This window comes from Ceratotherium simum, chromosome 4, assembly GCF_057802395.1.
Source record: "Ceratotherium simum simum isolate JZ-2026a chromosome 4, ASM5780239v1, whole genome shotgun sequence".
In the NCBI taxonomy this organism is placed as follows: Eukaryota; Metazoa; Chordata; class Mammalia; order Perissodactyla; family Rhinocerotidae; genus Ceratotherium; species Ceratotherium simum.
Window position 1 is genome coordinate 23,350,661 of NC_141903.1, and position 14,170 is coordinate 23,364,830.

The following is a 14,170-nucleotide window of genomic DNA, read 5'->3' on the forward strand; positions in this document are numbered from 1 at the left end:
ATCGACTCAGGCGGTCAGACATCTCTTTCCACATGAGTGAGTGGGAGAGCAGAATCACGCTTCTGTGATCTGAACTCTCTGTGTGCACTGGCATTGGAAGGGGGAGTGCAGGAGCGAGTTCTTGGAGCCAGGAGGAAAGACTGCTGTCACCAGTCACTGAACTGTACTACACAGCCAGGGGCCAAATGCAGATGTGAAAGTGTCTGAATTCCACGTGGACTCAAAGAGAACAACAGTGTGTCTCTCATTACTCATTCAGATCGTTTATTAAGAGCAAAGTCGGGCCGTCCCATCTGTGTGATACCGCAACATGAAAAGTCACACACATACTAAGGAGACTCCACAGAATCGAGAGCCTTTCAACAGTACAGAGCCATAGATTACAAAATTAAAATACAAATGATCCCCCAAATTTGGCAGGAAACAAGTACAATATGAGGAGGCCTGGAATGGAAGGGCACTTGCTTTTCAATAAGGCAGTTACAAAATGGAAAACAAACCAACCCACACCCCAAATCACTCTGATGGGTGTAGCGGATAACAGATGTGTAAAACAGGGATCCTGTACAACCTTCTGTCATTGGCAAAGATGTGTTAAGTGAAAGCAACTGAAGGGTTTGTGTTTTAAGATGCACGCTAGATGAAATAACTGATTGTAGACATTCCTACCTTAAGAAAAGGTCCCACCTTGCCCCGGGCTGGATTCCACCTGAAAATGTCAGATCAACTTTACCCTTCCGAACCAGACACTTGGAAACAGTCTGTAATAAAATAAAAGGAATAAAAAGGCACCCCTAAAGCCCCATGCTTCCCAGGGCATGATCTGAGCTCACCTGTCCTTCAGTTCAACTGCCCAGCTCAGTAACAGGGACCGGGAGGCTGCGAATTGCAAGGCCACAGAGCTGTGTCTGTCCAAGTCAGGGCCAACTGAATTACAGAGCCTCAAAGGACAACCTGAAAGGCAGAAGTCTGACCAACAGATCACAGAACAAGCCCATTTCGTGAGAATTTAGATTCTAAGACAATACTACATCTCCTGCTAGGACTTTTGAACCTTGGTCTTAAATTATAGGCTAGTTCTTTTCTCCCCTCCCATTTGTTTTGCAAAACTCAACTGACTGCTTTCCTAATCATTTCACACAACCTTGAGTTCTGCAGGTTGGCCTTGGAAACCTCTGCTCAGTTGCAAGGTCTCAAGAATCTGAGGGCAGCTTACTTCAGACCGGAGTAAAGTCACGCTGCAAGTTGGCAAATGAGGAGAGCACTGGACAGGCCAGGAGGATGAGAGGTTACTTACTCTCCAGATGCCAGGTGACTCTGGCAAGTCTTTTAATGTTAGTTTCCCCATCTCTAAAAATGAATGACTGGGCAACAGCAACCTTAAAGAACTTTCCAGCTTGAAAATGACACTGAGACATGTGGTCCCCCCGACCCACGCCCCCAAATGGCTAAGATTTTCCCAATAAAAACAATGTATGAAATATTGCAGGAATCTTAAGGTGCAAGCCCTCAGCAGCCATGGAACCTTTAAACTCCACACAGAGCAATGATAATATTTTAAATTTTCTAGCTAAAATTTTCCTAAGTGATGTGAGCATCAGTTTTTGTGGGGCAAGCACAGAACTAAGGCCTCATCTGTCTTACGGTACTTTTCAGCAGGCTGACAGCATGCCCCCCACCCCAACTCCCTCCCCATCAGCTTCAGCACGAACAAGCGAGTATAACTGGGCTGATGGGGTTCCCTCGACATTCTCCAACAAGGACCTAAATGGACCAATACTCAGGGGGAGGACAGTCAGGACTATCTGCTGCCTGCTCCTTTCCAGAAGACAAACGCTTTGCCCTGGGACAGTGCAGCAATGAGGTCGTTGGCCAAGATGAACAACTTGTTCCAGGTGGGCCCCACTGGGCAGAGACTAAGATGGAAATTACAGAGAACACAGAAAAGCCAGAGGTTTACAAAGCTAGAACAGGCTTCCCCAGGAGGTAGTGAGTTCTCTGTCCTCAGAGGTGTTTAAGCCCAGACTGCTCAATCCCTTGGTGGGACAGTTGTAGGCAGAAAGTCAGCACCTATGGGGAGACTGGACTGGATGACTTAAGGCCCTTTCCCAGCTTTTAGATCTTGTCATTGTAATGACAGAGCCTTCAGATGATTTCCACACAGCACATAACTCTGGTTCCCAGAGTAAGTTCCCTCTCCTGCTTTCTCCCTTCTCCAACCAGGCAGCTGTCCTTCAGGATATTAACAAAAAAGTTCCCACAAAATAAACAGCTGAAATGCCAAGGTTCGATGCAACATTCCAGCTGCAAACAGTTACTACTATCCGTTCTCTGGAAGGCTAGCAGTGAATACTTAGCTACCACAGGAACATCTAGCAACCTGGCGGCTGTAATACATAAGTGAAATTCCTCTTCATTTTACAACACCGGTCTTGAATCCTTTGGTTTCAATCTTGCATGGGATTCAGCTATGATCTTTCTCACTTGCTGTTGCCAACCTAAGAGTTTGTTCGTTGAAATAAAGTTTGTCCGCTTGTTTTTGAAAAACCTTAAAACAAAGCAACATGAATGGCAGGATACTGATGTTTCCATGTGACAACCTTCAGGGCATATGCAAGACCCATACCAGGCCGGGACTGAGGCAGGAACCGTACTCTTCAAGAAGACAATGCCAGTTCTGGATTGCGAATTCCAGTTTTGCCCAGGAGCACCAAGAGGAGAGAAGGCAATGTTGCAACGTGGCGGGTGGAGAGAAGCGCGAGTCCTTGACAGGTGATATGAAAATGCAGGCGGCCAGGATGAACACTGCTTTCCCCAAACCCCACTGCTCCCTGAAGCCAGAGCCAGTCGCTTTGGAGGGCCTGGCCATTTCCAACAGGCAGGTCTCCTGCCCACAGGTCAAGCCATGGGAAACTGCAGAAGAGGCTAAGGCAAGTGGTTTAGTGGTTGATGAAAGAACAGATTTCTGCACACGGGAAAAACGTAAGTTCAGACAGCTTTGTCTTTTCTCACCCGACATGTTTTCAAAGGCTGAAAAGATACCCACAACCTCCGATTTCCCAAAGTACCTCTCTTTAGAGGAAAGATGGCCTGGGACTCACCTGCGCTCAGCATCTGGCTGAAGGTGGCAAGTTGCCCCAGGCTTCACTTTGGAACAAGAGCATTCTTACAGACACACTTGAACAGATGGATCCTAACACCACATCTTCTTGTATAGAAATGTACTGCTGTCTCGCAACTGGGAAAACAGATTTGCCATTAAAGAAACAGTGACATGACCTACACATCCACAATTTTGGTTTAAACACAGAAAGATACACGTTTTTTCTCAATAAGATATGGACATTTCTAGAGAGCAGGTTACCAATATGCCTTAACCTATAGGCCCCATCTGCCCCCAAACTCCACCCCAATGAGAAAACCCTCCTCCTGACAAAGGAGGCTTGGTGTTTGACTCCTTCAGAGCCTTTCTAACTCAGTCTCTCAGGAAAAAAATCTATATAAGTCGCATACCTTTGAGGCTTCTTGATGTCTACACATCAACGTCCCTCAGCTAGAAGTAGTGAGACAATCTCTAAATACACATCGAATCTGAATGACTAAGAACACTCAGAGAGCACCTTGCCATGCCGTCCACAGCCAGGTGTACGAAAATAAGATCTCCTCATAGTCTAGAGTATGTGCTATGTACACTCATTTATATGTATTTAAAAAGGCTGCAATCTGCTAGACATGCATTTTGAACACTGGCGAAAGCTCTGCAGCAATGGAACGCACTGCGTTAGTGAGAGTGGTGGCCGTGTCCCCAGTGCACAGAAACCACGGTACTCTGCTCCACAGAACCGAGACCTTCAGACCCTCCACCACACTGCTCAGTGGGGACGTCTGTTCTAACTTCTCTGTGCTGACGCTCAGATTAAGCCATCTATGAGACATTAAAACTCCCTGCCAGGCCAGGCTGTCCACTGCTCCTTTTATTATTTAAGGCTTAAGTAAGAACTCAGAATTAAAACTGAGCAAGAAAATGATACTTTTGACCACAGAATATGTCAAGATGGTTAGAAATTGGAATCCAAGTCCTTTTCTTCTTTTTCTCCTACCCTCTATCCACACCCTCTGCCCCCCAACACTGATTAGAAAATTTTGCAAAAGCATACTTTTGGACATAAAGCTTTGTTTTCAAAGGATACTCTGGCTCTGATATAATTAGATAGAGGAATCTGAGTTTTTGAACATAAAAAAACAGGTAATTATTAATACTTAAAAAAATCATTTTAGTAATCTTTCCCCCTAAAAGGGAGGCAAATTGCTCACAAAATGAACATCAGATGGCACTGACCTTTGTTGCTCAAACCCATGATTTGCCGCTGACCCCCAAGAGCCCCGGGGGTCAAGGTCAGACAAACTTTCTATCCCAGAGCTGGACTTCTGAGCAGGAATCACATGGTCCTTGGCAGCTTTCTTGGGTGGTGTGAACTAAGGATTAGTACTTCTGAAAACATGAGCCCCAAGCCACTAAACATCTCCATGTTTCAAAGCATTTATGGCCCAGGAGAATGGCTGAAGTCATGATACATAACTTCACCCCAAAGAGTGAAGTGCAGAGGGGTGTGCAAAGGGCCACATCTCTCATGAGGGTCTCTGCATTAGTGTTTCTGGAAGCTCCACAAATATAGCTTGGCAAATGCGACTGCCCTGAAGTCCTCGTTTGACTTGAAACCTCCTGTTGGTGCATCAGGATTTCCTCCACACTCTAGAAGTTAAGTGGCGAGCAACACAAAGGGCAGAGGTCTCATTAACTAGAGGTGTGAAGCAGATGTTACAAGGCTGGCACTGGCAGTGACAGCTCAATTAGCCAACAACACTGATTGAGTACCTCCTGTGTACAAGGCACAGAGCCAGTGAGCGAGACCAGTGTCAAACTGATGTGCTGATAAATGACAAGGCTTGCAACAAAGCGGGGCAACTACACCCCCAGCAGACTTTGGTCTGCTCATGCACCTCCACCGTCAACAGCACCCTGCTGCTAGTCCAGGGCTATTCCCCTACGTGGCAGCGTGGTACAACAAGGTGACTACCAAAATATTTTTTATGCCACATTTCCAGTTCAATTCTAGACTTAATGCTTTGTTGAATGCTGCAATACATAGTTTTAATTCTTTTTATGATCTTGTTTTTTTTGTCCAGTAGTTGCCTTAAAAGAAAGTCTTTGTATACACATGCTGAATCATGAGAATATAATCCTCCTGACCAAAAAGATTTACAGTATTCATCATTCAAACTTTTTTATTTACAATAAATTTAACAGTCTTTATGGGCTTAAATGGAGCAGATATCACCTGTGCACTAAGCATTATACTTCGTTCCTTGAAGATGTGCTTCACCCTCACTCCAGCTGCTTGCCACCCTCTGCTTTCTGGTCCAGTCTACTCTTGTTACTCTTCACCATGTAGATAAAGTAGGCCAGGGTCTCTTTTTCATTCACAGGTATGTTCCTGAAGTGTCGGCTGACAGTCTACATGGGGGACAATAAACCAGAGGCCATTAAAGCACACACAAGTCAGGGCCACAAATTCTAAATTGTGCAAAAGAGGGACTAGGAAGTTGCTTCCAGAGCTATGGAGGGGATTCTGATCAGTACTATACAACTTCCTGTAGTGCTGCAGACTCAGAATGCCCTTCTTCCCAGGGGTTTAGGTGACTTGGTTCCCAGGCTTCCAAAAGTGGCACTTTAACCCAAAACACTCTCAACGTGCAGTTCTAGTTCAGTGGCAGCCAACTGTCCATCATGGCATAATCTCCAGGTCAGCCCCATGGAAGAAGAGATTGGGACTGCTCTGATTGGCCAGTTGCTACCATAACCTCTCAGGCACCAGAACTAGGCAGAAAAGTGTCATTTTAAAATTGTGTCAAATGAACAGCCAATTGAACAGATGTGAGTGTCTGACCCAAGAATTCATCTAAATAGTACATAACTGACATATCAGATTGAAGAAAAAGTCATCATCTACTATATATTCCTGATGCTTTGCTTTATTTTACAGGTCCTGAGAATGCAGGTCTCCTCTCACCCCACCTCATCCTATCCCTTCCCCCAGGGGTGAATACCGGCCAATGGGTGATGTTAGCTTAAGTAGGACAGGCTTGTGTGCTCCTATGTTTTATCCAGATGCTGGTAAAGGAGAGGTTTAAGAAAAAATGATGGATCAGCAAGAAACCTCTAAAGGAAGACCAAAAACCAATGGGGCTGTGAGCCTTTAAGGAAATCTCTGAATGAACTGAGGTGGCCGGGACAGATGAGAGAGTCAGAGAACTAGAATTACAGCGTGGTCAGCTCCGGATGATAGGACTGTATTTTCCTTTTCTCCATTTTCCAAATTTTCTACAATAGGCAGAAAAACACAGGAAGAAAAGAAGGATGAGGGGTACCCACACAAATGCCAACAGGACAGAAGTATTAAGCCAGGCTGTCAGTATGTTAGAATAATGGCCAATAGAGCATTCCCCGCCCCCCCCCCCACCCCCGAGTGGGTTAGAACTCAGGGCAGGAGAAAACTTTCGTGGGCTCCATTCGTCTTAATATATACTTCCATTACCAACATCAGAGTAGAAGAAATCAAGGAAAAGAAGAAAGAAAGAAAAACAGCTCCTACAGAACATGAAGGAAGGTTCTGGTATGATTAATCTGAGACACATGATGCACAGAAAGGAACCTATCTATAAAGAATCTTGCAAAACAAGATTTAAACAAACAAAAGAACACTCAGGACTTAGAATCAGGAGTCCTGAGATTCCAGGCTCAATTCTGCTACCAACTTGCAGTGTGATTTTAAGCAAGGCCTTTCCTCTCTCTGTGCTGTGGTTTCTTTTACAGAAATAAGGCCTTTCCAGGTCTAAAGCTGTGGGATTCTAAACTGTGCAAAAGAGGGAATAGGAAGTTGCTTCTGGAGTTATGGAGGGGATTATGATCGACAGACACACACAGTAGAAGGCAGAATCAAGGTCACCATCAGAAGCACAATGCTGGCTCTCTCTTTTTAGAGCACAGTTTTGTCCACCTACTTCTGCTAACTGGGCCTTATTGAAGCCTGGTCTGGTCTGCAATTTGTAGTGTCGTTTATAACGTCGTAGAGTGTTCACCTGCAGCTGGAACAGATCAACCTAGAGAGAAGAGGAGAAACACATTATCCATCACCTGACCAACCACGACTCACCAAGAGCCCACTATGTGCCTAGCACTACACTAGGTAGGGGTGGGGATGAGAGGACTACAAAGAAGTCTTAGAAATGGTCCACTGAGTACTAATAACTGGCTGGGAGGACAAAAATCACAGTGGAAAGAGTTCTGGCTGGGGATGGGTGGTCCCAGAAGGCTGATGGAGTGGTGAGGCTTAAGCTCAGGAGAGGCAGGGTTTAGAAGGGCAGTGAGGAACAGAGCTGGAGTAGGGAATAGGAGAGACGACCATGAACACAGAAAAAGCCAGGAGATGAACAGATGGGCTAGGGGGTCACAGGCAATCGTGATGGGTTTAAAGGGTGAGATTGGACGGCAGCATGTCTTGAAAAGCAGAGGGAGCTATCATAGGTGGTGGAGGGTGATGTTCCAGGAAGATGGATCTAGTGGTGGTTTGTAGGTAAGACTGATAGGGGGCAGAGGGATATGCTGTCGCAGCGATCCAGAAATGAGATGATGGAGTTGAGCTTTGGAGGGGTGGTGATGCTAGAGGGGACACAAAACATGGAGAGCAAAGGTAAAACCAGACAGACATCCTGGAGGAAGACAGGCCAAAGCTTGGCAGCAGACCAGACAGAGGGGCATGAAGAATGACAGTGGGAAGTACTGTTATTCTCAAATAGTTCTTTCCGAGGCTCAGCCTTCAGGTATTAGAATCCTTAACGACCCTCTAGAGCAAGCTCAAAAGCTACTGTAGTGAATGTACAAATCAGCAGGTTAGGGTCAGGGTCTCTGCAGATGACTGGATAACAGAGGGGAAAGGACCCCCCCTTTTTTCTAACACAGGAAGAGAGGAAAGCTGCACAGTCATGAAATATTGAAGGCCCAGAAAGTCGGGCTGCCTTTACCTGCCTCTAAAAGAGATGTTCTTGCTTCAGGCAGGTGGAGAGCACTTAAAAACAAAATGAATGATCAATATGAGGGACCAAAGTCCTTCATTCTTTTCAAAACATTCCTCAAACCTTTTTTTTTGTGAAAAGCATTTAGAAAATGAATACATCCATTTCTTTATAAAATAATAATAATAATGCTAAAGGCAACAGAAAGATATTGTAAACCAATGCTAGAAAAGGGGACACAGGGAGGGGCAGAGGGAAAGGGCCGTATTTTCAAAGGTTCCCTCATGTCGGCAGACAAAGGCCCGCCTACTCTTTCTATTCCTACACAGTCATCTTCACTCTGAGTGCTAACAGGCGGTTGCCTTATGAAATATTCATGCGTCAAATATTCAATGTACATTATAAACGGTTCTTCTTTTGCTGAGTCTTAAGTGAAAACAATTTAGATAGAAAATCCAATATTCCTTCCTGGAGCCTTGCTTAATAGACACTGGCACCCTGAAGGAAAGGCAGGCTTCTGGTTTGAGAAGTTTAGGTCTCATCGTCTAGTGCAATGGGTCTCAACAGGGGACGAGATTGCCCCTCAGAGGGGCATCTAGCAATGTCTGGAGACATTTTTTGATTGTTATGACTCAAGGGGTGGTATGACAGGCAACTAGTGGGTAGAATCCAGGGATGTTGCTAAACATCCTACAGTGCACAGGACAGCCCCCACAACAAAACAATTATCTGGCCCCAAATGTCAACAGTGCCAAGGTTGAGAAACCCTGGTCCAGTGAAACTGACTTTGAAATGGATCCTGGGGAACAAGCCTGGACCAGGAACCAGAGAGCGATAGAAAATCAGAGCTGATATGAGCAGACGACTTACACCTTCATTTCTGCAGACCAGAAAATAGAAGGGAAGTGACTTTCCCCAATCCATACACACTGTCTCCAACTTTAAAGGCAAAAACAAAGTTTTAAAAACTTGACATTGTGGTTGTATTTAAGCATTTGTCGGGGGCTTCTTGAAGAAAGACAGCATGGCCTACTGGAAAGGGCTCTGGACCAGAGCCCCGCGCTATACATGTGACCTCAAGTCTCTGTGCCTGTCTGTAAAATGATGGGGCAGTCAGACCAGCTGATTTCTAAGCTTTCAGCTCTCAGATTCGATATTACTGTGATTCTACAATTTACTTTTCAAATAAACCACAGCAGAACAAAGGGGACTAAAATGACTTCTTAGTACAAAAAGCAGATCAGGCCAGAGGTAAGGATCAGATTAGAATCCATTCTTCCAGCTTTCTCAAGCTGGATTTGTGACCTTTACCTCAGGAATGTCAGCGTCGTGCTCAGGAGAATCTCCACCATCGTCACTCGTCTTCCTCTTCCTTTTATTTCGTACACTCTGGATGAAATTTTTGTGGAAATCGCAGATATACAGGTGCCTTACCTGATGGGAAGCAAATTAAAGTCAGATTTGCCAATTCCCCGCAAACAGCAACAGATATCTATCCAATTATGGGGCTTCTCTCCTTTGCAAGGCATTAGAGAGAGAGAGAGAACAAGATGCAGACCATAATTTCCAGAAGTTTACTACTGAGTGGCAGAACAAGAAACCCACAGAGAGAACGCTAACATCACACTGGGCTGTGTATTATAAACCAAGTCCCCACCGAACGGTCAAGACAATAAATGGTACAGATTTAGCAAAGGGACAGATCCCTGCGGCTGAGGCAGTCAGGGTGGAGGTCCCTGACTAGAGGGAGGATTTGTAGGTAGACAGGAAGCATCCCAGATGGGAAGAAGAGCCAAGGCTTAGAGTTTCAAATGAGGATGACAGAAGGTGTGGGTGAGGCGGCCCAGGGTAAACACTGTCAAGTAGGCGGACGTGACCACCCTGTAGGAGCATAATGAGAAATTCGGGGATGGGGGCACTGAGAAGAGCTCAGACTTTCCTTCAGACAAGACAAAGTCCCCCAAGGTTTTTGAAGTAGGGAGTGAGGTGACATTTTCAGACCTATAGGAGCTATGAACTTACAATGGGCTGGAATACAATGCCCTGGGGAGGACAGCAGGAAAGAAGGGACTGTCATAAGGGAAGACGGGACATCCTATTTTTACACTGACAATAGCTACTATTGTAGGATGACAACTCTGAAAAACTGTATTACTGTGTATCAGTTGATAATTCTTGCATTACCACACATCTAATCCACAAAGAGAAGCAGAAAGAGATGTAGAAATTCTCACAAGGTAGAACCACATAAAAGAAGCTGGATACTACTGCTGATTTTCTAACACAGGCTGGAGGCATAATTGTAAGTAAAGGCGGCAACAGCAGCTAAGATGTGAAGAACATGTTTTTATTTAAGAATCTAAGTACCAGGGTTGGCTGGAGGAACCATTCAAAAACCTCACAGCAACTGAATGCCTGTGTGAATGACTTGGGGTTGTTGACACTGAAACAGATGTTCCAAAACGCTCTCGAAAGACTTCTGAATTTGAGTTTATTCCTTAAATTCTTAAAGATAAAAGTAAGCTGATAGGACGGCAGCATCCATTAATTCAGGCCTTTTCGTGGAGAAAATAATGAAAACTGCTTTTTATTCATATAAATGATCACTTTCATGTGGTTGCACCAGTGAGTCATGAGTAGTTTCAAGTTTATATTGTGATGGTGTCTTGCAGACAGCAGGTGTTCAATAAATCCTGTTGCATCAACACAGGCAGTCCCCTTGCATCTGAAAGCGGCTTCAGCCAGTAAAAGCCACCATTTGCACATGGTTACAAATTGGAATAGCTTTGCCAGATTAATTCTGTCAAAGGACTTTCAGAGACAGCATGAGTGACTGTGCCCAAGAATCCCGCCTGGTTGATGTGCAGACTATATCTTTTATCAGGGAAGAGAGCACAGTCACAGCACACTCCACGCCCCTGAGAGGAAGCTGGCCCTCATGTTAGCTCGTGCCACACACGGACTCTGAGAGATGAAGCGGCTCCTCAATTTCACAGAGTGACAGACTTGGTAGGAGAACAGGCAGAAGACGTGACTTCCTAAAGCTGTGGCTGGGAGATTTCAGGTTGGGACACTAGAATAATGGAATCCTAGATGGAAAAGAACTAAGCAATCACCAGTGTGACCCCACTGGCCTCAATCTCATTTTCTAGAAGGATAAACTGAAGCCACCCAGAGTCGGGGCATGACCTGGCCAAGGTCACCCAGGCCTTCTGACCCCTGGCATACGTCCTTTCCTTCCTCAACATTTTCCTTATACTATTCTCAACTTCCACTTTTCTCCAGAAAAAAGCAGAAATATGTCAATTGGAGAAATGTCTGAAAGCATGCTATATCTTAATAAGTCATAGAACACTGCCAACGTCTACAGGAAATGAGTTAGCCTGCCTAAGTTGGACTTTTGCTGCCATTATTTCCAAAGGTTCTCTGCTAGACCCTTTTACAAGATAGTCATTATTTCTCCTTAACCATTTTCAAGTACATACTGGTTTTCAGCAATTTCAGAGCTCAGTGGCTGGGGTGGGGGCGGAGGAGGAGGGTGGTAGCTCTAGTGTTTTTTTTCCCACTTTCCGCAACAGCTAAAAATTCTTGTAACACAGCAGTTACTTAGAATTGAATTCCTGCCCGAGCCTGTGAGAATGAAACAAATCCATTTCAGAAATAAGGACTCTACAACACCACCTTGAAACAAACTGTGAGCGAGTCCACCTCAAACCCTACTCCTTCAGAAGCACTGCCTTTCGGGAACGCCAGTGCCAGGCTAAGGCTGCCTCTCTTCTAGACAGTGTGTGTGAAACCATCAACATGGCTCAGCACAGGTTTTCCAGTGGTAAATAGAGCCCCAGTTGCAGCAGCACAATTGTTCAGATTTGACTGCATCCGAGGGATTAAAAGAACTGGAAACTTCTTTTTTGTAAGGACTGGAAACTATTATTACTATAAGCTGTTCAAGCAAAGGCTCCCAACAACCTACATAGAAGGTAGGCAGTGTTTCCAAGAGGATGAATTCACTGCTGTCAGAATTAAGCCTTTCACTTCAACATGTTTCCTAATCTGCACCACCTTAGTGTCTATCTAGCCAGTTTGCTCTCAGATGAATTCCTTTCATTCATTCATTGATAGAGATTTGTGGTAAGAAAGCCACTAATTCACCCCCAACCATCTTAAAATAGCATCTTTCCATTCAAGAGTTGCAAATGCATTATAATTGTTAACTTTAAAAACAATTGGGGGTGGGAGGAAAGAGCCTGGAAGAAAGGGCAGGGAAGATTTTTCACTTAGGAAAGACTTAATCAAGGCTTATTCATGGGGTTTGGAAGTAAATCAGACAATGCGTTTAAGAAATTAACCAGCCTCTCAAGTGCTGTGTGATTTTGGCACGTCACTTCCTATCTCTGGGCCTCAGTTTCAACTGTAAAATCAGAAGTGGAAAAGTGGGCGTCCTTTCGGTTTAACAAGCAATCTCTGATTTCTCCCAACAGTGGAGACATTTTGGTCCTAAAAGAGAATAGATGTTAACCGCCTAAGCTCCCAGCTGGTCTACCTGAATATTAAATACCCCCTTAACTCATTTCCAGTTCCTAATCAGGAGGCAGCCACTTAAGGCTTGCAGCAACAGATGTCAAACCACAAAGTTCTTAATTGGTTGACAATAGGCACATATTTAGAATTGTTAATTAGAAGAGGTGAAATCACACAGGAAAAGTTTTCCTATAATTAGGCACAAAACACGGGGCAATTCTATTCAAATTGAAATCCCCCCTCCCCCCCTCCGCATTTCTAAAGAAGTTACCCCTAAGAAAATTGATTTTCTTCCTTCTAGTCGTTTCGACTTGCAAGAGCCACCTCCCAAGACCAGGTCTTGGCCTTATTTCTGCCACATCCTTGAAAATCCCATTTCTTCACAGCCGCATGCGAAGCAGCGAGCTCGGTGACCCTCTGCAGAAGCTGAGGCCGCGGCAGACAAGGAAGTAACTGCCACCTTTCCTTTTCTGAAGGAATAACAGGGCTCCGAGAAGGAGGGAGAAGTTGGAGAAGAGCCGGGTCCCTTCATCACCCCCTCCCCAGTACTTGCTGCTTCGTGGGTCAACAAAATTAACCCACCTCTCCCTGCTCCAGTATCTCAACCAACGAGACAAGCTAAAAACTGTTGTCAAGTCTTCCCAGGCAGGCAGGGTCCGCGGAGCCCCCCGCCCCCAGCCTCCCGGATTTGGGCAGAATCCCAGCCAGCGCCTGTCAGAGCTGAAGCGGCCTTTGCAATCCCGAGTCCCACTCCCCAGTTTGCAGATAAAGGGCGGCGAGGCCCAGGGCGGGGAGGGCCCCGGAGTCCGGCCGGCAGCCGCAGGCGGCGGCCCGAGAGCTGCGGGGCGCGGGGGCGGACTCACGCTCTTGTCGATGTCCAGCTTGAGTTTCTTCTGCGAGATGCTCTTCTGGACTCGCTTGCTGAAGGAGGCGTTGCCCGCTGGCCGGACGCAACGCTCGCCGTCCTCGATGAGGCAGCAGCTCTGGCCGTAGCCCGGGGCGGCGGCGGGGGCGGCGGGGGGCCCTTCGCGGCTGTCCTCCTCCGTGCTAAAGCCGTTCATCTCCCCGCCCCGGGCCGGCCCCTCTGGGGGAGGGTCCCCTGTAGGCCACTCCGCGGCCGCGCGTCCCCGGGGGCAGGTCGCTGAGGCCCCCGCACCTGAGGGTCCCCGAGTCCGTCTCCAGCCGAAGCGCTGCCCTGCCCCGCGCCCGGGAGGCCCGGCTCCGCTCCGCCGCGCTCCGGCTCCTTCGGCCCCGGGCCCCGCGTCTCCGGAAAGCCCCTGCCTCCCCGCTCGAGGCCCCGGGGTCGGCTCTTGCGGCTCGCAGGGCCCCGCCGGGGGTCACCCGGAGACGCCTTCGGCCGGGGGCCCAGAACCGCTACCCTTCGGCGGGGGCGTCAGGGAGGGCGTCCCAGGAAGCAGCCGCTCCCCGGGGACTCCGCGCCCGGGTTGCCAGGAGGTTTCGAGGGCCCCCGCCGGCTCCCGCCTTCTTTCGGCTGCGGGGCAAACTCGCCGCCGGGCAGATCCCCCGGGGTGGCACGGCCTCCCCGCGCGGGACCCGGCCTCGAACCCGCGGCCCC

The 14,170-nt window shown here is 46.9% G+C and overlaps 1 protein-coding gene across 2 annotated transcripts; it reads right to left on the reverse strand.

The window, feature by feature from the left end:
- Nucleotides 1–247: 247 nt before the first annotated feature.
- SAP30L (SAP30 like) lies at nt 248–14,170 on the reverse strand. 2 transcript variants are annotated; one of them, XR_015551927.1, is made up of 5 exons: nt 13,458–14,170; nt 9,385–9,507; nt 7,063–7,161; nt 3,102–5,515; nt 248–2,965 (listed from the first exon to the last, which is right to left on the reverse strand). XR_015551927.1 is itself a non-coding variant. In XM_087429517.1 (4 exons), the coding sequence occupies exons 1-4, from the start codon at nt 13,653–13,655 to the stop codon at nt 5,387–5,389; spliced, it is 549 nt and encodes a 182-aa protein (XP_087285643.1). In that variant the 5' UTR covers nt 13,656–14,170; the 3' UTR covers nt 248–5,386. The 2 variants fall into 2 exon arrangements, 1 of the variants encoding a protein (XP_087285643.1); XM_087429517.1 differs by having other exon boundaries at nt 248–5,515.